At 40.3% G+C, this 24,470-nt stretch overlaps 1 protein-coding gene across 7 annotated transcripts in view; it reads right to left on the bottom strand.

Annotated features, from left to right (window-relative positions):
* Positions 1-24,470, bottom strand: part of LOC143018982 (protein ABHD18) — a gene marked incomplete at its 3' end in the record, with an annotated part of 75,135 nt that overhangs the window by 29,362 nt on the left and 21,303 nt on the right. For 4 of the 7 annotated variants that reach the window (XM_076174666.1, XM_076174665.1, XM_076174667.1 and 1 more), the window contains 3 exon segments: positions 14,071-14,175; positions 19,090-19,179; positions 19,769-19,858. In XM_076174666.1, the coding sequence (XP_076030781.1) occupies positions 14,071-14,175; positions 19,090-19,179; positions 19,769-19,858 (285 nt within the window). 7 annotated transcript variants of the gene reach the window in all.

Raw genomic sequence — 24,470 nt, 5'->3', positions numbered from 1 at the left:
ACAGACAGAGGGCTTGATATACAGACTCAATTCGACTCATTGACTATCATGAACAACATGCATAATCATACACATATCCCATACCAAGCCCTCTACACTCCCTCCTCTCCTGATATCACCTTTTGCTCCCCCTGCCTAACCCCAACAACATCATGGAGAGTGGTTGGAGCCCTTGGCTCTGACCACCTTCCAATCATCATCACCACCAAAACAAGATGCACCCCAGCTGGCCACAGACACACTTACACCAATTACAAGAGAGCTAACTGGGAAGCTTTTACTGAAGAGACAGAACAACATTTTGAAACACTTAACAGTACACCAATCACAAACATAAACAATGCTGTGCACGCTTTTAATACAATCATACAAAACGCAGACAAGAGATACATCCCTAGAGGCAACAGAAAATCACACAACCCCAACTTCACACCAGAAATCCAAGGCCTCATCAGACAACGTGACACACTTAAACACGATACCCCCACACCTATCCCTCAAAACATAGCAGACCAAATACAAACACTAAACACTGTGATTGCCAATAAAATACATGAACAAAAAACACAAAATTGGCAAAACTTTATCAATACACTTGATCACAAAACAAACACCAGCAAATTGTACAAAACACTCAACAGCATCACACTATCCAACACTAACACTACACGCTCTCACGCAGCAATAATCACAACAACAGATAATCTACCCTCAAACAGACAACAAGCAAACGCACTCATACGTCATTTTGCACAGACGAGCCATCTTACATCTCACCCTGACGACCGACGCACCATTCGACGTAAGAAAGACTTCCCCACAGACTCAGACTATACACCCTTCATAGACAGTCAGACAAAACTCATAATGCATAATCTCAAGCACTCATCTGCCTGTGGCCCTGATAACATAAGCAACATCCACCTAAAACACATTGGACCACAAGGTATACACGCACTCACAAACATTGCAAACTACAGCTATTCACACAACACTATACCCGACATCTGGAAGCATGGTAAAATAATCACCATTCCAAAACCAAACAAAGACCCAACAATCCCAACATCGCACTGCCCAATCACACTTCTCTGCACCCCCTCTAAAGTCATTGAACGCCTAATACTTAAACTTGTCACACCATATATTCCCCTTGCTGACTCACAACATGGTTTTAGGCCACTACACTCCACAAACACTCTTCTGACAAACCTCACACAAAGAATTTTAGATGGCATCAATTCAGATAGGCCCCACCACAGAACACTTCTTATAACATTGGACATTAGTAAAGCTTTTGATGCTATTCCCCACCACAATCTAACAAATAAAATATATAACACAGACATACACAATAACACCAAAAGATGGCTGGCCAATTATCTGGCAGGCAGGAATGCTCATGTGTCATATAATGGCCAATCATCGCACATCAGAAACATTAAGAACGGAGTACCACAGGGCTCAGTTCTATCCCCCACATTATTTAATCTATACATGCATGACTTACCCACACCAGACACCTCAGAAATACAAATCTCTTCCTACGCAGATGACATAACAATCACATGCACACATCGTAACACAGACAAAGCTGCAGAAATAATCCAGCCTTACCTTGACACACTCAACACATGGTTCATCACAAACAGACTCAAAATAGCTCCAACCAAATCTACAGCAACACTTCTCACCAACTGGACAAAAGAACACAAATACATACCTCATCTCTACATCAACAACACTCTAATACCACACACAAACACACCGAAAATTCTTGGTGTAACATACGATACATCCATGTCTTTCAAACAACACCTCACAAACATAAAAAACAAATGCACACCTAGACTTAACGCACTTAAGTCAATCACTGGAACAACATTTGGACAAAACAAAGAAACTAATATAACAATATACAAACAATGCATACGCTCAGTGATGAATTATGCGAGTCCTGCATGGGCTCCTAATCTCAGTGAGACACACCACAACACCCTTCAAATCATACAAAACAAAGCCCTAAAAACAATTACAGGCTGCACAAATACAACACCTACAGACCATTTACACCATGAAACAAAAGTCCTCAAAGTCAAGGACCACCTCGACATGAGAGGCACACAAACACTTGCTGCAGCCACCACAAACACATCACACCCGCTACACTACATAGCAGAACACCCACACACACCAAGAAACATTAAAACTACACCCAAAGACCTTTATTACGCACAGATACTCTCTTCTCTTCCTCCACAACCACCAAATACCAGCCTCCGGAAACATATTCATAATCATATCACTCACCACTCCATTAACACACTGAAAGACAACACACTGCTGCATGCCAGACCCCTGATATCCACCCTTCTGAATCCTCTCTCCCACGAAAGGACAGAGTCCACTTGGCCAGACTGCGATGCGGTCACCACCCAGCACTTCTAAGCTACCAGAAGAGGCTGGACGACCGTGTTGTGAACAGCTGCCCAGGATGTAACACTTCACCCCATACCATACAACACATAATGGAAGACTGCATTATACACAATCATGCACGCAAACAACACAACATACACTCTATAAAGGATTTGTGGGAAAACCCAGTTTCGGCTGTGGCCTTCCTTGGGGAGACGGGACTGCTCGGACAGACAGTCTAGGGAACGACAACAACAACAACAATAACCCTTGCAGCAGGGACATCAACCAAGCATTCTTCATTCTCAATCACTCAGCACCCCAAAACAGCCTGTTACTCCTTCAATGTGCTCACTGGTCACTTTTACATTAATATCACTTAACATTGCTATCTTCTTTCCCAATTTAAATAGTTCATGCACTCAGGTCTAGCCAGAAATGCTTTTTCTTGTGCCTATAGTGCATACACACCATAGGCACAAGCAAGACTGTGGGAGAGACATGTAGATTGCTCCAGAATATTAAAGCGGGAAAAAAAAAAAAAAAAAAAAAAATATATATATATATATATATATATATATGTATATATATCAGGAACCCTTATCCAAGACTAGAATATTTGTCAATGATATCGCACCTGCACAGAATGAAAGATAAGATTGAAAGGAAACAAAGGGCAGCAACCAAAGTTTGAACAACAGAAAGAAACTCTACCAACCATCTCCAAACAATTCATAAGACCCATCCTCAACTACACCTACACAACATGGTTCCCAGCAATCAGCAAGATGAACACCAACAACTTGCAAACACTAAAGAATGGAGTACAGATAGTAATAACAGGATGCACCAAAACTAACCCAGTTGGTCACCTGCATACAGAAACCAAAATCCTCTCAATAGAAAACCACATGTAAATCAGAGGAGAGGAACACAATTCTTTGTTATAACCCTTAACACTACACACCCCTCGGTGGCGCAGTTGGTAGAGTCCCAGACTGTCAGTACGGTGGTCTGGGGGGTACTGGGTTCGAATCCAGCCCAGGGCTGAAATTATTTCAGTATCGCTGAGCTTCGAGTTGTTACTCCAACTCTCGTGGGCAGGGAGTTTGGGGTGTGTGTGCGTGTAAGGTCATAGCATTACCCATAGATTGGTCATACGAACTCTGAGCTCTCTTCCGGGAGGGAAATAGCTGTCGATCATGAGTCAAACAAGTGATCCAAAGACCAAGGTGAATAACAGTGGTATTCTCAAAACAAATTTTTTCCTTATATAAATCTTGTATAAATCCTTGGAAGGGAAAGATTTATACAAGGAAAGATTTTTTTTAAGAATACCACCATAAGATTTTTATGGTGGTATTCTTATATATATATATATATATATATATATATATATATATATATATATATATATATATATATATATATATATATATATATATATATATATATATATATATATATATATATATATATAAACTTTCCTTATATAAATCTATCCCAAGTAACACCTCTTTATAAGAAAAATGCAAAAACTGAGGCAGGAAACTACAGGCCTGTTTCAATTCTAGGTATTGTTTCCAAGGTTTTGGAACGTTATCATATACAATCAGTTAGATACCTATCTCAGGGAACGTAATCTACTATACGCTATGCAATCTGGTTTTAAATAGAATTACTCAACAGACACCAGCTTAATATACCTTTACAATCTGATAAAACAGGAATGCGACAGAGGTAACTACACAGGTTTAGTTTTGTTGGATCTACAAGAGGCATTTGACACAGTGGACCATGATATTTTATTAAAAAAAAAAAAAAAACTTCAGGCAGTAGGAGTGGCGAATATTGACTGGTTAAAGTCCTACCTTACAGGTTGCAAACAACTTGTACAGGTAAATGGAGCCTGCTCAGGTGAAAGAGAGATAACTTGTGGTGTACCACAAGGTTCAATTCTAGGACCACTTCTGTTCCTGGTCTATATTAACGACATGCCAGGTGCGGTGAACTGCAAATTACTGCTATATGCAGATGACTCCGCACTAATTGTCTCAGGTAGGGACCCAGTTGAAGTAGAGGAGGCCCTGAGTGTTGAACTGTCATCAGTCCAGGACTGGCTCATAGATAACAGAAAGTATTGTCTTCACATCAAAACCCAACCTCAGGAAACACCACGATGTACAGGTCAGATGTGGTGATAATGTCTTGGAGTCAAAACAAGAGGTAACTTATCTTGGAATACCCTTAGATCAGTCCCTCTCAGGGAATGCCTGAACGGATAAGATTGTATCCAAGTGTTCACATGGAGTCAAAATTTTGTACAGAAAATCCAGAAATTTTTATTTGGAAACATAGAAGCTTCTGGTCTCAGCCTTGCTACAGCATCACTTTGATTACACTTGTAGCTCTTGGTACAGTAGTCTGAGCAGAAAAAACCAGTCTTGGTTACAGGTTGCACAAAATAAGATCATTAGATTCATGCTAAATTTACCTCAATGTAGTCATATTGGTATAGAAGAATTTAGCAAGGTAGGAATGTTACATACATATACCAAGGCTTTTTCCCCCTTCCAAGGGAGGTAGCCAAAAAGGGAAAGGCATAAAAACACTCCCACCCATTTCATCCCTAAATACACTCCACACCCCTCCCACCCTTCCTCTCATCTGAGCACCTCCTGGATGACGGGTCATCCCTGCACCCTGCCCACCGCCCTGGGTCAGAAGCAGTGTCGCAAGACACAGTACATCCACAGCAAGGCCACTTCATTTAATCGGCGACCCCCCCTCTCCGTCCCCCTTTGCATATAAGGCGAGGACGGGGAGAAATCCCTTCGGGCTGCGTAGGAATGTTACCTGTAAAATATCATGTCCAGCAGCTGAAACTAAACCATGTTTACAATGTCGTTCATAATTCTGCTCCTTCATATGTGAGCTGTAATCTTATGTTATCTGCTGAGAACAGTCAAGGGTCTTTTATTGTAACTCATGCAGGTCCCTTCACCAAAAACAGCTTTCACTTCACCGGTGTTCAACTATGGAACTCACTACCTGTGTCCATTAAGCAGTCAAATAGCATGGTTACTTTCAAGAAAAAAGTCAAGGGCTACTATATGTCTCAGCTATGGGCAGAGAACAGCCTTGATTTTATGTACTATTAGCCTAGTGAGGGATACCTGACTCCATGAGTAATACCACCCTATCTGCGTTCACTCATAACTGTTCTGACCTCCCCTTTTTGTCCTTCAGAGGTTTAGTTTAGTATAACAATGATGATACAAATTGGTTTCCACCTTTGTTTTGCTCGTCATAGTATGGTATATGTCTCAGGTAGGGTCCGAGAACAGTTATGATCTGACCATAATACAAGCCTGGAGAATCAGAGCACCAGGCAACAAGGTAATTGGACTTTTCCCTCAATCTCCTTGTTGTTTTACTTATACGAATACTGGTTCGCTGTACTCTACTTCTGGTGCTTCAGGTTATAATGAACTACTTCCTAGTGCTCATACTAATTGCCCACTCCATCCTGAGGTACAGGTAAAATTTAGAATTAATTAATAGGTGACCCTAGCTGCAATGTAGCATTCACTATAACATGATGTTGATACAGCTGTAGAATAATGTAGTATATCATTAATGGTGAAGGAGGTGTGGAGGGCAGATATGGAGGGAGTGAGTGTGGGGGGACGTCCTGGGGTGGGGTGGATGGATGGGGTGGGGGGGGGGGCTTTGGGGAGGGGGGAAGTGTCTGTTGGGGAGGGACGGGAGAGGACGGAAGACGGTGGTGAGTGGAGGGTGGTTGTGTGTGGATGATGTTGTGATGCATGGGGTGGAATGGGCGGGGTGGTGTGTGTGAGCGAAATTTGACGCAGCCCGAAGGGATTTCTCCCCGTCTTCTCCTTTTATGCGTGGGGGGACGGAGAGGGGGGGTCGCCGATTTGATGAAGCGGCCTTGTTGTGGATGTGCTGTGTCTTGCAACACTGCTTCTGACCCAGGGCAGTGGACAAGGTGCAGGGATGACCCGTCATCCAGGAGGTGCTAAGATAAGAGGGAGGGTGGAGGGGTGTGGAGTGTATTCAGGGATGGAATGGGTGGGAATGATTTTATGCCTTTTCCTTTTTGGCTACCTCCCTTGTAAGAGGGAAAAAGCCTTGGTATATGTATGTATGTAAGTATCATTAATGGTACTACTCTGATATGGTACTCACTCATACTGTTTTGTTACCTTTTAGCATTATTTTGTTGTTCCTTTGCATAATGCAATGTATCATATTGTGATGGTGCTCAAGTTTTGGTCTCAATATCCTACACGTTTCGAACATTTTAGTTATATTAGCAAAACTATAACAATGTTTATGTGTCATATGTGTACTGATTGGTATTACTCATGACGGTCTCTGGTCCCCTTAACCTTCTACATATGTTGTCTGTGCAACTTAGTGTAGATAAACAATCTAATGAGGACTACAATGGAAATAAGCTTACATGGTTTTTTGTGTTATCCTTGGCAATTGCAATTATTATTTTGAACTATGTGTTCTTATCATTATCTGCACTTCATGTATATTGATTCTTTGCCAAATAAACTCAATATTATTATTTTATTTCCCTTTCAAGGATTTATATAAGGAAAGAATTTTTCTTAAGAATACCACTGTCAATCTCCACCAACAGACTGCAAGAAAACAACTACACCAGCAGCATACTACTCAACCATTTACAACAACCTACCGCCTGTACCACACAAAACATACACACTCACATCACAAAAGAAGCCCTTTAACCACTTCACTCCGGGCCAAAATCTCGCGGGCAGCATTAGCTGCCAGACATACGATGTTGCGTCATAGTACTCGCATTATAAAAAATAAAGTCACCGCTGTATTGATCGTTCTCTCTTTCACCCGTGAATTTTGATAACCATAGAAAATATGATGAAGCCAGTTTACAGAGTATGGGGGTCACGCAGGTACAATTACAATAAATATAATCAAGACGCCGACATCGGCATCCTCGCGTACCCATTTGCTCCTCATGACGCCTACGTAGGCGTCACCATATGGAAGGGGTCAAGACATACCACCAAACTCAGTGCTCCCCACCCCTGAAAAAACACACTTGCATTCAGGACACAATCCAGCAATGAAACAGTACCAACACAAAAGATCCTGGCCAAGGATTCAAACTACCCCAGATAAAACCACCACACAGAGGATACAGAACACTTACTACAATAACATACACTAACAATCCCTTAACAACAACACAATTCATCTACCCTTAGTGACCTGCTAGAAGGCCACTGCCATTTACCTGAAGGCTGCAGGTCTTCATGAAAGAAGACCAGGGGCAACAGATTGATTGACTGATTCCACTAGTTTGTTACCTTCTCTCAACCTGTCAAGTTACATTGTACATATATATACCAAAGGCTCTTTCCCCTATTCCCACCCATTCCATCCCCACATATTCCACTCCCATTCACCCGACTCCCTCCCTCTTATCTTGGCTCCTCCTGGATGATGGGTCATCCCTGCATCTCACCCACTGCCCTGGTTCAGAAGCAGTATAGCAAGACACAGCACATCCACAGCAAGGCTGCTTCATTAAATCAGTGACCCCCCCTCTCTGTCCCCTCATGCAGAAAAAGAGATGGGGAGAAATCCCTTTGGGCTGCATCAAATTATTTTTTTCACACATATGCCAATCCCCCACCCACTCCCTTTCATGCATCACAGCATCATCCATACACAACCATTCTCCATTCACCCCCATCTTCTGTCTTCTCCCGTCCTTCCTCAACAGACATTCCCCTCTTTTCCAATGTCCTTTTTATCATATCCATCTATTTTATCCTTGGTCACCCCCTCATGTTCACTCCTACCTCTGCCTTCCCCACCACTTTTACTAATCTTTCTTCACTCATTCTTTCCATGTGTCCAAACCATCCCTAAACTCTTTCATCAACCCAATTTCTCAACTCCCTTCCCACCCCTGTTCTCCTCACCTCATTTCTCACTCTATCCAGCCTAGTAACCCCTATCATACTTCTCAGACACCTCATCCCAAACACATTCAAACTCCTCTCTTCCTCTCTTATGTTCCATGTTTCTGTGCCATACAGTGCTGTCAGCACAATCACTCCTTCATACAATCTCCTCTTAGCATCCATTCTCATTACACTTTTTAATCCACCAAGCCATTTACTTGCTTCTCTCAATCTACATTCTACCTCCACCTCCACTCCCTTTCCTGCCACATTTGCACCCAAGTATCTAAAACTATCCACTTCCTCCAGTCTCTCTCCCTTAATATTCACTTCCAGTCTGCTGCCACTTTCTCCCTTTGTACATCTCATCACCTTATTTTTACCCACATTTTTCTTCAACTTCATTCTTTTGCACACCTTCCCAAACATTGTGACTAATTTCTTCAATCACTCTGATCTTACCACAATTGCAGTGTTGTCAGCAAACAACAACTGGCTTATCTCACACTTTTCTCCATTTCCTTTAACCATCTCCAATGCCCGACCTAGTACCCTTCCATTTACCTCTTGCACCAACCCATCCATATATAAATTGAACAGTCAAGGCAACATAACACATACCTGGTGAAGTTCAACCTTTACCTCAAACCACTCACTCTCTCCATTTCTAATTCTAACACATGCTCTACTACTCTCATAAAAACTCTTGACAACTTTCCTCCTATCCCATATATCTGCAATACCTCCCACAGTGCCTTCTTGTCTACCCTGTCATAAGCCTTTTCCAAATCCATAAAGACCCAAAAAACATCCTTAGCTTTTCCTAAAGCTTTCTCATATATCTGTGTTATCACAAAAATCTGATCTACACAACCCCTACCTGTCCTAAACCCGCACTGTGACTCATCAATTACTCCCTCTGTTCCTCTTCTAATCCTCTCGATCAAGACTCTCCCATAAGCCTTCCCAACTACATTTAACCACTTCAGTACAATGATGCCCACATAGGTGTCGTGAGGCACGAGTAGGTACACGAGGATACTGGTGTCAGCATCTTAATTATATTTTTATGCAGTTGTATACGAGTTACCTCCAGATTCTGTGAACTGGCTTGATCACATTTTCTGCATATATTATTAGTCAGAATAAGAGAATGAGTAATATAGCAGTGACTTTATATTTTATTATGCGAGCAGTTTGATAGCCAATGCTCTGTGCGAGAATTTGAGTCATACCGAAATGGTTAACAAACTGATCCCTCTGAAACTACTACACTCAAAGTTGTCCCCTTTTCCCTTGTAAAGTGGAACTATACAGGCACTCCTCCAGTCCTCCGGCACTTTACCCTCTCTCAAACATATATACATATACCATAGGCTTTTTCCCCCTTACATGGGAGGTAGCCAAAAAACAAAGGCATAAAAACCACTCCCACCCATTCTATCCCCACATACTCCACTCCCATCCTTGCCCTTCCTTCCGTCACTAGCCAGTCCACCATCACTGTACCTCATTTTTTTGACATTCTGCATGACACCCATCCAACCCAGGTGCCTTACCTGCTCTCATCATCTTAACAACTGCATTCATCTCATCTTTCCTTATTTCTCCTCCATTTTCCTCACTCATCACTGTCATTTTCTTAGTACTACCCACTGCAGCTACTTTTCCCTCCCTATCCTCCTTCACATTTAGCAATTCCCTAAAATACTCTGCCTATCTTCCTCCTATTGCCATCTCTTCCATTATCATCTGTCCATCTGCATCTTTTACCTTTTCCTCTCTACTTGATCTGCCTCCTCTTCCTCTCTTAATTTCTCTCTAAAAAATCTTATTACATACATATACCAAAGGCTTCTTCCCCCTAACAAGGGAGGTAGCCAAAAAAAGCAGACATAAAACCCACTCCCACACATTCCATCCCCACATACTCCACTTTCATTTACCCCACTCCCTCCCTCTTATCTTGGCTCCTCATGGATGATGGGTCATCCCTGCATCTCGTCCACTGGCCTGGGTCAGAAGCAGTGTCACAAGACACAGCACATCCACAGCAAGGCAGCTTCATTAAATCAGTGACTCCCCATCTCCATCCCCTCATACAGAAATGGAGGAGATGGGGAGAAATCCTTTCAGGCTGCATAAATTCATTTATCACAAATACTCCCTCATCTCCCATCCCCCACCCACTCCCTTTCATGCATCACAGCATCATCTTTTTATTACTTTCAAAATTTTATGTCATACTTTTAGCCCATTTCACATTTGCTCTCCTTTTTGCCTTCTTTATCTTATGCTTTACCTCTTTTCTTTTCTTTGTACCTCTCATATGATTCTCTCATCCTATTTTATAACCAATCTGTGAATGCTTGTTTCTTTTCTTCTACAACTTTCTTTGCTTTATCATCCCACCACTCATTACCCTTCCTTCTATTTCCTCCTGTCCTCCTTGTTCCACACACCATCTTTGCACACCTTGTGACTCCCTCCTTGAAATATTCCTATTACTCCTCCACTTCTAGTTCTACTTTTCCTCCCACTCCTCTCTCAGCTTCTTGTACTCCTTCTCCTTTTCATTTAAGCAGTTTACTTTAAGAAATGAGGAGGTGAGGAGGAGAACAGGGGTGAAAAAGGAGCTGGGAGATAGGGTTGATGAAAGAGTATTAGGATGGTTTGGACACATGGAAAGAATGAGTGAAGAAAGACTAGTAAAAGAGGTATGGAAGGCAGATGTGGAGGGAGTGAACATGAGGGGACGTCCTAGGATGAGGTGGATGGATGGGGTGAAGGGGGCTTTGGGGAAGAGGGGAATGTCTGTTGAGGAAGGAAGGGAGAGGACGGAAGACAGAGGTGAGTGGAGAATGGTTGTATATGGATGATGTTGTGATTGCATGAGGAGGAATGGGTGGGGGGGCGGGGGGTGGGGTAGTATGTGTGAGTAAATTTTGACGCAGCCCGAAGGGATTTCTCCCCGTCCTCTCCTTATATGCAAGGGGGGACGGAGAGGGGGGGTCGCCGATTGAATGAAGCGGCCTTGCTGTGGATGTGCTGTGTCTTGCGACACTGCTTCTGACCCAGGGTGGTGGGCAAGGTGCAGGGATGACCCGTCATCCAGGAGGTGCTCAGATGAGAGGGAGGGTGGGAGGGGTGTGGAGTGTATTTAGGGATGAAATGGGTGGGAGTGTTTTTATGCCTTTCCCTTTTTGGCTACCTCCCTTGAAAGGGGGAAAAAGCCTTGGTATATGTATGTATGTACTTTAAGCACCTCCCTACCTTCTGTCCTTTTTCTCTCTCTCCACCTATTCTCCACTCTCAACTTACTTTCCACCAAAAAACTATCCGATACATCATTAACTCTTCCTACTACTCTCCTGGTTACCACTATATAGTCCATTAATGCTCTATCTACCACCCTTCTGTCCACCACCCTCTCCCATGTGTACTTATGCTTGAATTTCTTCTTAAACACTGCATTTGCTATCATCAGACACATCACACATCACCATTAACTCTCCACTACAATTTTTTCTGGAATCCACACTTCCCAACCACTCCATCTATTGGTTCCTTTTATACTCTAGCATTGAAGTCTCCCAATACCACTACTTTGACATTTCTCCCTAAACTCTCTATACATTTATTTAAATCTATCCCAAAGGCCTCCCTTTCCTCTACACTCTTCTCACTACCCAGCCCATATGCACTTACAAAGACCTTCCCAGTTTCACCTTCATCCACATTAACCTTGAAAAAACTCTTTCCACTCCACCACACACTTACCTATGTCTTCACTTATTAGTATAGCCACCTCTTCTCTCCCTCATCCTCTCTTCACTCCTGAGACCCTCCCAACTACATTCTCAAACTCAAATTCACCCCTCCCTTTCAACTTTGTTTCACTCAATGCCAACACATCCATCTTTCTTCTCACAAACATACTGCCTATCTCTTCCCTTTTACTCTCATCTGTACCACATCCACACACATTAAAAGACCCAAACCTTAGGGTTCTGGTTGGAAAACTCCTCCCAGACCCTCTTATGCCTTTGGTTTTTTTAGTTATGTCCCCTTTGGAGCTACAGGGAGAAAGATGCCTAGTCCTATCCCTATCCCATTTTCATCGCCTTAAACGACTCAAGTGGAAATACTTGGTGGCATTATTCTTTTCCCCCACCACAGGGTTCAGCAAAATGAGAAATGATTCAGAGAAGTGGTACAGGACAATAACAAGAGTGGGGGAACAGCATAATGGAGGGGTAGTTACAGTATAATAAAGTATCATTTCTCTATGAATAGAGATTTCCTCTATCACAGACAAAATGATGTGTTGCTCTGGTTTATAGGGCCACCCCATATAGACCCTAAAGTATCAGCTGCATGCTATTGAGCAGCTTTCAACCCCACAATAACATGCAGGCAATACCCCAGATGGTTGTAATGGGATCCGGGCCGGACATAATAGCGGCTTCATAAGGGCAACGTAATCAGGTGAGCGACTTTCAAAACAGCGACTGTCATAATGGCGACCGCATTATAACAGCAACTGTAACAATAGCAACTTTACTATCAACTGGTCAGAATGGTCGCAGACTTATGTTTCAATTGCTTGTGTTTTCATGTTTGTATTTACGTGTTCAGTTGTGTTTACTTTGTGAGATAGGTTCAGAATGAAATATGCTCAAAAGGTCGCAGACTTATGTTTCTATCGCTCATGTTTATTTGTTCGTGTTTACATGTTTGTGTTCACATTGTGAGATAAGTTCACTGAAGTGAATTTACTGGTCGGTTGCTCGGTCATCGGTCATAGTAATGTTTGGGTTGTTTAGACTTGAATACAAATGGCAAAAGCCGACAAGAATGTGAAGAACAACACCATGTGAGGTCGAAGCCTATATTGGTAGTACAACGTTTCGCTCGTTAGAGCTTTATCAAGTACACTGACATTGGTGTTCACAGAATGTCCCATTACTTTCTTTTGTTTGGCTTGACTAGCCTTTTTCTTTTTAAATCATGTGACTTCTATAGCTAGTCCAAATAAAATGTTGTTTTAGATTCCCTTTAGGTTTCAATTTTTCATTACTGAGCAGTTTCATGCAGTTGATGCGATGATGTCGCTGTTATGACAATTGCTCTTATAATACAATTGCTATCATGTGGTTGCTGTTGTGATAGTCGCTGTTTTAAAAGAATCGCAATTGTGAAGTCGCTCTATTGACAGTCGTTGTTACTAAAGTCGCTATTCGGAACCCGAGCCAGTTGCACTGTACCTTCAACTAATATCTTTAATCTCCAATGTACCTATATTATTTTGGCCTATGCAGTCACTTTTACCTTCCAACCCTTTGAATCATCTGGTCCCACCTGACCAAGTGAGTATTATTTACCAATCTCCCTCCTAGGTTCCACTACTTCCACTGTACTTCTGTCTTATATTTCTTTCTCTATCTAATTCACCCAATTCTGTTTCTTTTATGCTATTATGTCTATAGCACCTGAGGGCACTCATTTCTAGACTACCCATTCCTTTTCCATCTAAATAACCCGGCTGCCTCTCATCCCTTGTATTGTATTAATTGGTACAAGAAAAAACAAACAAACAGAAAACAATAATTACCTTAAGGATGATAAAGAGAATACACAAAACTGGAGCCATACTCACCCCTTCAGGAGAATGGATCATGTTGAAGAGCACATCTCTGAACACTTGGTCTGAAAAGTACTGGTTCTTCAGCATCTCCCAGTTGATGGCCCCACTCAAGACACCCTGGTGACACAAACTGACTCATATAACCAAGCAATATAACTGCAAAATTCATCTGGTAAACAACTAAGTAAAACTGTCTCCTTGTAGAAATCACTTACAGTATATTTGCTACCAAGGGCAACCAAACATCAAAATCTCACCATTAGATTAGAATAAAATTATTCAAGATTTATATTTAACAAATTATGACTGTCAATTTTTAATCTGACTAAATATCTGTAAGACACAGAAGACAAATCCAACAACAGTTCCCAGATAACTAGCAACAGCAACGAATTAGGCCATAAGCCACTCAAGAAATATTGTTTTTTGTGTAGGATGAGATGTTTGCTGTCTTCTATATAATGGTTGCATCTAGGGGAGTTTGTTTCTCTGGTGAAGCCAATTCATTGCTGGAACTGTTTTAGAGCTGAATGATGACCTGAATATCGTTGCACTAATGTGGCTCTTACTCTTGGAAGAAATTTTCTGTGTCGTCATGTCTGGGTGAGTATGATGGAATGAAGTCTTGAAGTATTTATTTTGTAATTTGACTGTGGCTCTTGTTCTCTTGGAAGAGATTTTCTGTGGGAGTATGATGGAATAGGGACTTTGGTGGTTAGTCTTATATCTATATTGCAATTTGATTGTGAATGTGTTATTGTATGGGCATATTGTGCAGGAAATTGGTTGTTGTAGATATTTCAGTAGTATGCTCCTTATGTAGAATTTTGTTCCTTTCGGTTAAGAGGATTGTCCATTAGAAAATCAAACGTTTTTAGTTTGGGGTGAAAGTGGCTGAGATTTTTTCCTAATAATTGTCTTGTCTCAGAGAACATACCGAGTTTTCAAGTCATTCATGCTTATACTTTTTTTTATTGTGATTTTTTTTCTATTTTTGAGGGGTAATTTTTTAAAATTTTGAAATTGATTCAGAGGATAGACCTTTGACTGGATATTGATTTTTTTTTTTCTTTATAATGGGCTAAGATAGATGAAGAAAAACGGAGGCAGAATTATGATGTTCTGATCAGTCTGTTATGAGGGAAAAAAAAAAAAAAAAAAAAAAAAAAAAAAAAAAAAAAAAAACAAAAAAGTAAGTTGATAAAAAAAAAAATGTATATATGAAAAAAATCCTACTAGTCCTTGACAGGACATAAATCTGCCTCCAAATATTCTCCCAATTATGCTGAATCCGAAAAGGATTTGCAGTTGAAAATCAGTGAAGGCATTTTGGATATGAATCAAGTTAAATCTGCAAAAATCAAGTTTTTCAGGGATGAGCATCATAGTTATTTTGTTCATGGTTACTGGTCCCCTTTCATTATTTAGGATGTTATGGTGTTGAAAGGTTATCATAGGCACCACCCTACTTTTTGTTTCATGCTTTTGATTAATTACAGGGTTATATTGCTCTGGTTCCAAGCGTACACTTTTCCTTTTCTTGGCGCGATGTATCTTTGGTGACAGACGATCTTTATCTGCCATCCTAAGCTGTTTTATGGCATCACTGGTTGTTTTAGAGGAAATATTTTCAGATTTTTTTTTTCTCGTGATTTTCTGATGGAGGATTCATACTGTACAGTATGCAGTCAGGTCCCTGTTGCCATATCGTATGCTATTATTTATCATACAAAAGCATAAATATTGTGCAAAATACACAGCTTCTTTTGTTAGCAAATATATGTAACAACAGAAAACGTAACATGCAGTATGCAGCGCACATGACCCAGCCACAGTGGGGTGGGGGGGTACTGTATTATATATATTTTTTTTAGATAGTAAAAATCAAGATACAGCTTCCATACTCAGCCATGAGATAGCTTATGAGCAACACTTTTAGAGGAAATATTTTCAGAATTTCATTGGGTTTTTTTTCGTGATTTTCTGATGGATGATCCCCTTAACCTCTTCAGTACGGGCCTTAAATCTCGCGGGCAGCAGCCGCTGCCAGCCGTATGACATGTCGTAATAATACTCGCATCATAAAATATAGTCACCACTTATATCAATCGTTCTCTCTTTCACCCATGAATTTTGATAACCATAGAAAATGTGATTAAAGACAGTTTAGAGAGTATGTAAAAATGCAGGGGCAACTACAATAAATATAATCAAGACGCCGATATGGCAGCCTCACGTATCCACTTGCTCCTCATGCCGCCTACGTGTGCGGCACCGTATGGAAGGGGTTAAGACAGGTGAGTACGGTTGAGGTCTCTTGCATAGAACTGTGCACCTATAATTTTCATGTGATGCTCCATGGGGGAGGATTTTTGTTGGGGTGCATCCTATCACTATTACCAAAGCTATATTTTGTATAATTTGTAGGATATCTACATTTACCTGACTGTTAGGAACCATGCTCTACCTGCTAGGTCAAGTATGGTTTATAGACTACAATTGGAGTTTACTACTGCTGGTCAAAACTTAATCTGTTTTTACTCAAGACTAATAGATATAATACAAGAAAGGGATGGATGGGCTGATTGTGCTTTCCTAGACTTACAAAAAGCCTTTGACAAAGTACCACACAAAACATTAATAAAAAGACTGAAAACATAGGAGGGATACAAGGTAAATTACTAGACTGGATGGAGGATTTCATTCATGGCAGAAAAATGATAGTGCTCAGAGAAAAGAGCTCAGCTTGGGAGGAGGTGATTAGTGGAGTTCCACGGGGATCAGTATTGGCTCCATTAAAGTTTGCTATTTATGTGAATGACATGGATGAAGATGTGGAATGTTACATGAGCTTCTCTGCAGATGATGCTAAATTGCTGAGGAAAATGTATACTGAAATGGATTGTGAATCACTACAATGAGAACTTTGGGGCTACAAAGAGTAGGATGCCTAGTCCTATTCCCATCCCTTTTTTTTTTTGTCCCCTTTTACAACTCAAGTGAGAGCATTTGGTGGCAGTATTCTTTCTCCCCTACCATGGGGTTTGGCAAAAAAGGATATGAATATTCAGAGAAGTGGTACAGGACATTATTAAGAGTGGGGGGACTGTATAATGGAGGGACAATCACATTATAATAAAGTAGCATTTCTCTATGAATAGAGATAGCCTCTATCACATACAAAATGATGTGTGACTTTGGTCTGTAGGGATGCCCCATACAGCCCCTAAAGTATTAGCTGCATGCTACTGAGCAGCTTTTAATCCCACAATAACATGCAGCCAATACTCCAGACAGGTATAGTGAAACTCAACATAAAAATAAACCTACTGTAACAGAAATTAATTTGTCTTCGAACAATTCATAAGAACCACCCTTGACTATGCTTCCACAACATGGTTACCAATAATCAGCAAAACATAAATGCTATACAAACAATACAAAATAAAGCACTGAGAGTAATAACAAGATGCACCCAAACCACCCCAATGGGACACCTGCAAAAGAAAAATAAAATCCTACCACAGAATATCATACAAAAAATTATAAGTACACAATCTTATGCCAGAGCCCTAAACACCATTCACCCATTTCATTATATCACACAACAATGGCCTGACTGACATAATAGTTTGTGATGTTATTTAGTTTTCTGTTGCAGGATGAACCATGCACCATTGAGTCCTCAATGAATGACTGGTAAGAGCTTTGACTCAATGAAGGGCATATCATGGTGTCTCACCCACTCTTGACAGCAGTGAAAGAAGAGGCAAGCCACTCCTTGGGCTGTAGAAAGGGTTGAATCTTACCACAGAATACACTCGAGAGATTGAATATCTTTCTCGCATTGCCTGACCCTGCTTCCAATTATGCACATCTGTTACATGATATTTCACTTTCCTTTAAGAGGTACAAACAACAAAGAAAGTAATCAATTTGAGCATCGACAAAGTAATCTTATACTGCTTACCTTACACTATATATTGCTTTTATGGCCTATTTTCACAGAAAAAGTTTTATAGAACCATATGCATATAATAAGTCTCATTACTAAAGCAAAACTGTTTTTATTCGAGTAATAACTTCCCAATTATAAATGACTTGCTGCTTTTCTAAGTAGAGATTATTATCCAATCGTTAAAGAATACCAGGCGACCAGTCCATAGATATATCACTAAAATCCTTTAAATACTGACTGCATAACCTGTGCAATATTATGCAATACAAACATCTGCACATGCAAAATTATAAATCTTATACTGGATCTAACAAGATATTTTCACTTAGCCAGTAACTAGTAACTCACAATAAACAATGATGAACAACACACAAGGTCATACACCTAACCCCCGACATTAACTGCTTCTAATTTTATAGGTTCACAAAATTTTCATGGGACAGTTTCATTTTCATCAGTAACTGCATGGCTAATCAGCTTCATCATATGTTGTGATCATCATCTTTAGCAATAAAATCATCTATATTTGAGGTAGTGCCTTTCTTTATGGTAACAAGTACAGTATTAATAATGTAATAAAGTTAGGTAATAATAAGATTCTTCTTTCTAACCTGCTCATAATTATTGTACTTTTTACTTTTTTTGTGTTGCATTGGTTATGAATTACAGTAGGTTGTTTGGGATAACTGAGTCTGAAATTATTCCACTGATTTTCCAGTACAACTATACAGTATTTCTTTAATAATGTAAGTTACTTATATGTTTACATTCACTACAAGCTATCAGAAACTTACCAATTACTGTTATTTTGTGTTGAACAGGGTTTGCTTGTGATGATTTAGGCTTTTTTAAGGTGTTGAAATTGATCAACATGCCTTCCAGTAGTTGTGTATGGGTCTAGGGGATTTGAAATATTTTGTGGGAACTCCACATTTGCAAGGATCTGTGTCCCTTAACCCCCACAAATGTCGGGAGTTAAGTGGAGATATCTTCAATACTGTAGAGCTCTCATATTTCTGAACCTGCAATTTATGGACAGCATACAATTGCATACAGCAGGAAGCTGTAGATACCTGTGTGAAACATCCAGAAGCCGTAGTCCATGAGAGGATTGGGACGGCAGCAAGCGGTTTGTGCCAATTGGTGGCCGCTGCAGAAGCCATCTGGCGACAAAGTGACGACATGGGGTCAACCTTAAACTTAGTATTTAAACACCCAACCAAACAAAGAGACCAGCAAATCTATTGACACAATATTTCATTAAAAAAAAAAAAAAAATAAAAAAAAATAAATAAATAAATAAAGAATGGAAAAAATAAAAACAAAAAGAAATGAGAGAAATATTGTCAAGATATAGACATAACCATGAATTATAATTTTAGAAACATTAATAAATTATTGCCTTGAGTCCCCACAGTCCCACAATGGCTGGCAATGGTCTTCAGAACCTGTTACAGATCTCTCTGGGAGGAAACTTTGGACTGTTGTCTGTGTTGTATCAGTGTGTGACTGTTTCTAATGTCACTAGCTCAAAGTAGTAGGAAGAGGAGAGCAGTTCCTGTTTGTCAGCTCTCCATGTGTGAAAGAGTGTTAGAAATACAGTTGAAGTTGATAAGAGAGAAATCCTGGGCCCAGTCCAGAGGCAAATTTGTGACATCTAATGGTATCTAAAATCCATTCTACATCAGAGGTCAACAGATTTGCTCAACCTTATTGTTTAGTTTGAGTAACAGAAATGCACAATAGACTAACCTGTGTAAACACTCCTGAAGCAGTACTCCATGAAAGGCACGGTATCAAAGGAAGGGGCTTGTGCCAACTGGTGGCTGCCAGTGACGCCATCTAAAAGTTTTGTGTCAAACAAGGCCATCTAAAAGTCAATAAACCTCTTAATGCTGTACAGGACCTTTTATCCAACAGTTACCACTTTTAACAACTTGAAGACTTCCAAATGTTTATACAGCAATCTTGCAACTTGCACATATCTAACTTTGAGGATTTAAACTATATGAACTTACACAAATGTAATTTCCAAATCAGAAGTACTCTATATTATATATATATATATATATATATATATATATATATATATAAATTCCACATATTTATCAGGTCATATGCCATGTTCCAATGCTCTCTACTAACTTTTCTCTCAGTAGTTATATCATTACATAAAAAATACTGTAACTCTGAATGTATTAAATTGAGCATACAAGAACAAACAGGGCCAAGATCAATCTCTGTTGACTTTAGCTATTTGTCATCAGAAGATCTAAGAAATATCAACTGCTCCCTTCATCCTTCTGCTAGCTAGTAGCATAACAATAGATATGATAATTGAAGACTAAGACCCCACAAGCACAGCTCCTTTCCTGTACACTACAATTAATTAATACAAATACAACAATAAAAAGAGTCAAACATTTCTTCTGAGAAAGACATGACTTATGGGAAGGCACTAGGAAATTGCTGGATAATGGTATGTTTCCAGTTAGTCACAATAATAACTTGCTGAAAGTTTCACTGACTAGAGATCTATACTGTAACCCCAGAGCTATTAACAACCCCTGGGCCCTAAAAGCTATTTGAGCAGCATTCATCTTTACTCAAAGAAGAATACTGATAATTTTTATCTTTTATCTCTCCTTTCTGCTTGGAGAAGGTTTTCCCTACCTGCTATATATCCCATTTTGAGTTTTTGCTGGCTGAGCGGGTTAGGGTGTCGTTACTTGTGGCGAAGGTTGAGGGGATGGCGGATCGAATCCTGCCACCAGTGATGTTGAACCAAGGGCATGGTTCATTAGATTCCATGCTACAAAGCCCTTTGTGCGGGGCACCATCCTAGCCTTCCAATAGGGGTTTGTGACGTTAAGGGTCCGCCAGGGGCAATTATTCGAAAAAATCTGGTACATGAACGAATTTTAGGAAAACATTTAAAAAGAATCTCTATGATGTTGGCAGCACTCCTACAAAGTTATAGAGCTGTATTTCGTTTCTATCTTTTTATACAGAATAAAATAGATAAATTATTGGCAACCTCTGGCAACCCCATTGCGTATCAAATATTCTGTATATTGGAATAGCGTTAATTTTTTCTATAGCTATTTTGTTTTTTGCTACGGAATTGTGTTTATGGAGGTATTTAGCAACTCCTCCCACAAGTGTAGATCCAGAAATAGCACATCAGGGCATCAGTACCCATCCAAACGTCAAAGTGAGGTCACGTTCTTTTGAAGCTCTCACCGTGCTTCATATTTTTGATTCCTCACTGTAATTTCTTGCGGTAATCATGGCAAGATTGACGAAAAGCCAGCGAGCAAGGAGGAAGAATGCAGTGAAGGCCCTTGCGTGCCAGATGAAGAAACAAGAAGGAAAAAAACAAACAAACGAAGAGGACAGCATCCAACAATGTTGGTTATAAAGAAGGATTTGTTGTTCCTCTTCTTGAAGAACCCTACACCCATATTCATAAGTCTGCCCTCGAAAGAAGAGACAAGAAACGAGAGGAGAAAAAAAGTGAAAAGTAAAAGTGGTAAAGTGACCAAAAGCGGGGACTATGGGGCTGGGGCCTTTTAAAAATGTCGCGCAAAATTTAAATGCCTTCTCATGTACATTTAATGTTTTTGTTCTTTTTGTTGTTATTTCTTCGGTTGTTCTTGATGGATTTTTGTCATTTTTGTTTCATTTGAAAGATAAAATTATGCTCTTTATTTCCTATATTAAAAAATAAAAGATTTTTTTTTTTTTTTTTTCTATTTATGAAACCTGAATTTTGCAGCATCTTTGAAATGTTCAGAAAAGAAAATTCACAAAAAATCAGAGGTATAAGTTTGGTCAAATGTACAATATAACAAATATTCCCCAGAATCTAAGCTTGCAATATATACCAAGCTTAATTATGTGGAAGGATTTCCATATGATTAATTACAGCTTCATTAAACTTCATTATAACTTCATTATATCTTCACTACACTTTATATATACATGTGAGGAATACAATACCCAGGGGAATTATAAACAAATGTAAATGGTAATTATACCTAAGTTCATCAAAGAGATTCAAAAAGTTATAGGACATGCTCCCTTATAAAGCAACCTGACGGTCCCTTAAACCATATCTCAATTTTACTCCTGCCTAAGAAGAGGGAGGCAAAAAAGACCTCAAAGTGAGATTCAAAAGCAGGCTTAAGGTAAGCCAAATGATGCCTCATCACCTCCTTATAGTATCCCTGTGCTTAACTCTCATCTGGGAGTTAACCACTTCACTCCGGGCCAAAATCTCGTGGGCAGCATTAGCTGCCAGACGTACGATGTTGCATCATAATACTCGCATCATAAAAAAAAGTCACCGCTTATATCGATCGTCCTCTCTTTCACCCGTGAATTTTGATAACCATAGAAAATGTGATGAAGCCAGTTTAGAGAGTATGTCAGTTATGCAAGGACAACTACAATAAATATAATCAAGACGCCGATATGGCAGCCTCGCGTATCCACTTGCTCCTCATGCCGCCTACGTAGGCAGCACCGTATGGAAGAGGTTAATACCAAGAGTCAAACTTTTCTCTCACTAACAAACAATAACTTCATTCTTCCAACTCACCACCATCCCACTCCCATGAAGTGGGAAGTGAGAAACCCTTGGTAAGGCAAGCCCTGTCAGCTGCAGCAAACTACTGGACATTTTAGGTTGACGTTTGGGTTGCCTTCCCACCTGGCCATGACTGACAGGAACCAATGCAATAAGCACACAGAAGGTCCTGGAAATTGAACTCATGACCACCTGCTCACGAGTTCAACATGGTATCCTCTGGGCTATCACGTGACCCATTGTTGCAACCAACAACCAAAAGTCCTGTCCTCCAACAATAGTGTGAGACACTGAAGGCAGGAGATGGTACTAGAAACCACTGGTCATAACTTGCATGGCAGGCAATGCAAGCCAAGTTGTCACCCTCTGGTGGGTCTACATAGCAGTGCAGCTCAGCAGCATCCAACATGACTGAGCACCTCTATTTACAATCCTTTCTGTTCACTTCACACAGGGCGGGGGCTAAATATAGCCTCTTCTAAACCCAACCTCGCTGGAGAGCTGCCCCCGGCAAGGTCACTCATATGCAGCATGAATAATAATAATGACAACCAAACAACAACAACAGGGAAGATGCAATAGCCCTCCCTAAACCAAAATCTCTCTGTTGCACCCCCCACAACACTCCCCTGTGAGTGGAGCAAAGAGGCCCCTCCCCAACTTGAAAACATTATGTAATTATAATGCTGGAGCAATTGCCTACATTCCCTACAGAAGACAAATGCTGCCATCACAATGATCTACAGATCCATTGACTTACTCTATGCACATAAGATCTCCTCAGTTATGAATGGTCAGTTGTACCAGACCTACACCATGATCATTTCCCACTTCCCCTTACATCCCTTACATGCTCCCCCAACTTCCTCCACCCCCACAACCTCCATGATCCCTTTTCCATACAAACTAGAATACTTTTCAAACAACATACACAACCTGAACAGCAGAAGACTACCCAACAATCAACACAACGTTGGTTTCTCTTATATACCACAATGTTAGCAGCACTAAGGGGAGAGAATATGTACATCCAAAACTCTTCCTACTATACTCCTATTTACCACTATATAGTCCATTAATACTCTATCTACCACTCTTCCATCCATTACCCTCTCCCATTATGCTTGACTTTCTTCCTAAACACTGTATTTGTTATCAACACTCTGGATACATCTCCACCATCAATTCTCCACTACAATTTTTTCTGGAATCCACACTTTCACCCGACCCACTCTGTCTATTGGTTCATTTCCTGTCCAAGCATTAAAGTACCCCAATACAACTACATTGACATTTCTCCCTAATCCCTCTATGCACTCTTTTAAATCCATCCAAAGTTTCCCTTTCTTCTAAACTCTTCTCACTACCAGGCCCATATGCACTTACAAAAACCCACATCTCCCCTCCCAATTCACCCACATTAACCTTGAAGAAACCTCCTTCCACTCCACTACACGCTTACCTATCTCTTCACTTACTAGTATAGCCACCCCTTCTCTCCCTCATCCTCTCTTCATTCCTGAGAACCTTCCAACTACACTCTGAAACTCACATTTGCCCCTCCCTTTCAACTTAGTTTCACTCAATGCCAACACATCCATCTTTTTCTCACAAACATACTGATAATCACTTGAGCAGCACATTTTCATAATTACTGATCAAATCAATCACACAGAGAAATAGTTTCCCCTACGAGTCAAACCAACTTATGAAAGAGGGGGTGAAAGAGGGGGATGTCATTCTGACATATAGCGAAAAGGGTGCTGGATATCAAGTGCCAGTCTCTATGTGGAGGAAAGGGTTCTCTCCAATGTCCATCTCATATGGCTATGACTTCAAAGTACCATACGAGGATGGAACCTT

The sequence above is a fragment of the Oratosquilla oratoria genome, chromosome 36 (genome assembly GCF_046742065.1).
Source record: "Oratosquilla oratoria isolate Oo_2021 chromosome 36, ASM4674206v1, whole genome shotgun sequence".
NCBI lineage: Eukaryota > Metazoa > Arthropoda > Malacostraca > Stomatopoda > Squillidae > Oratosquilla > Oratosquilla oratoria.
Note: the sequence above shows the minus strand (reverse complement) of the source record. Positions and strands in the feature narration are given on the sequence as shown.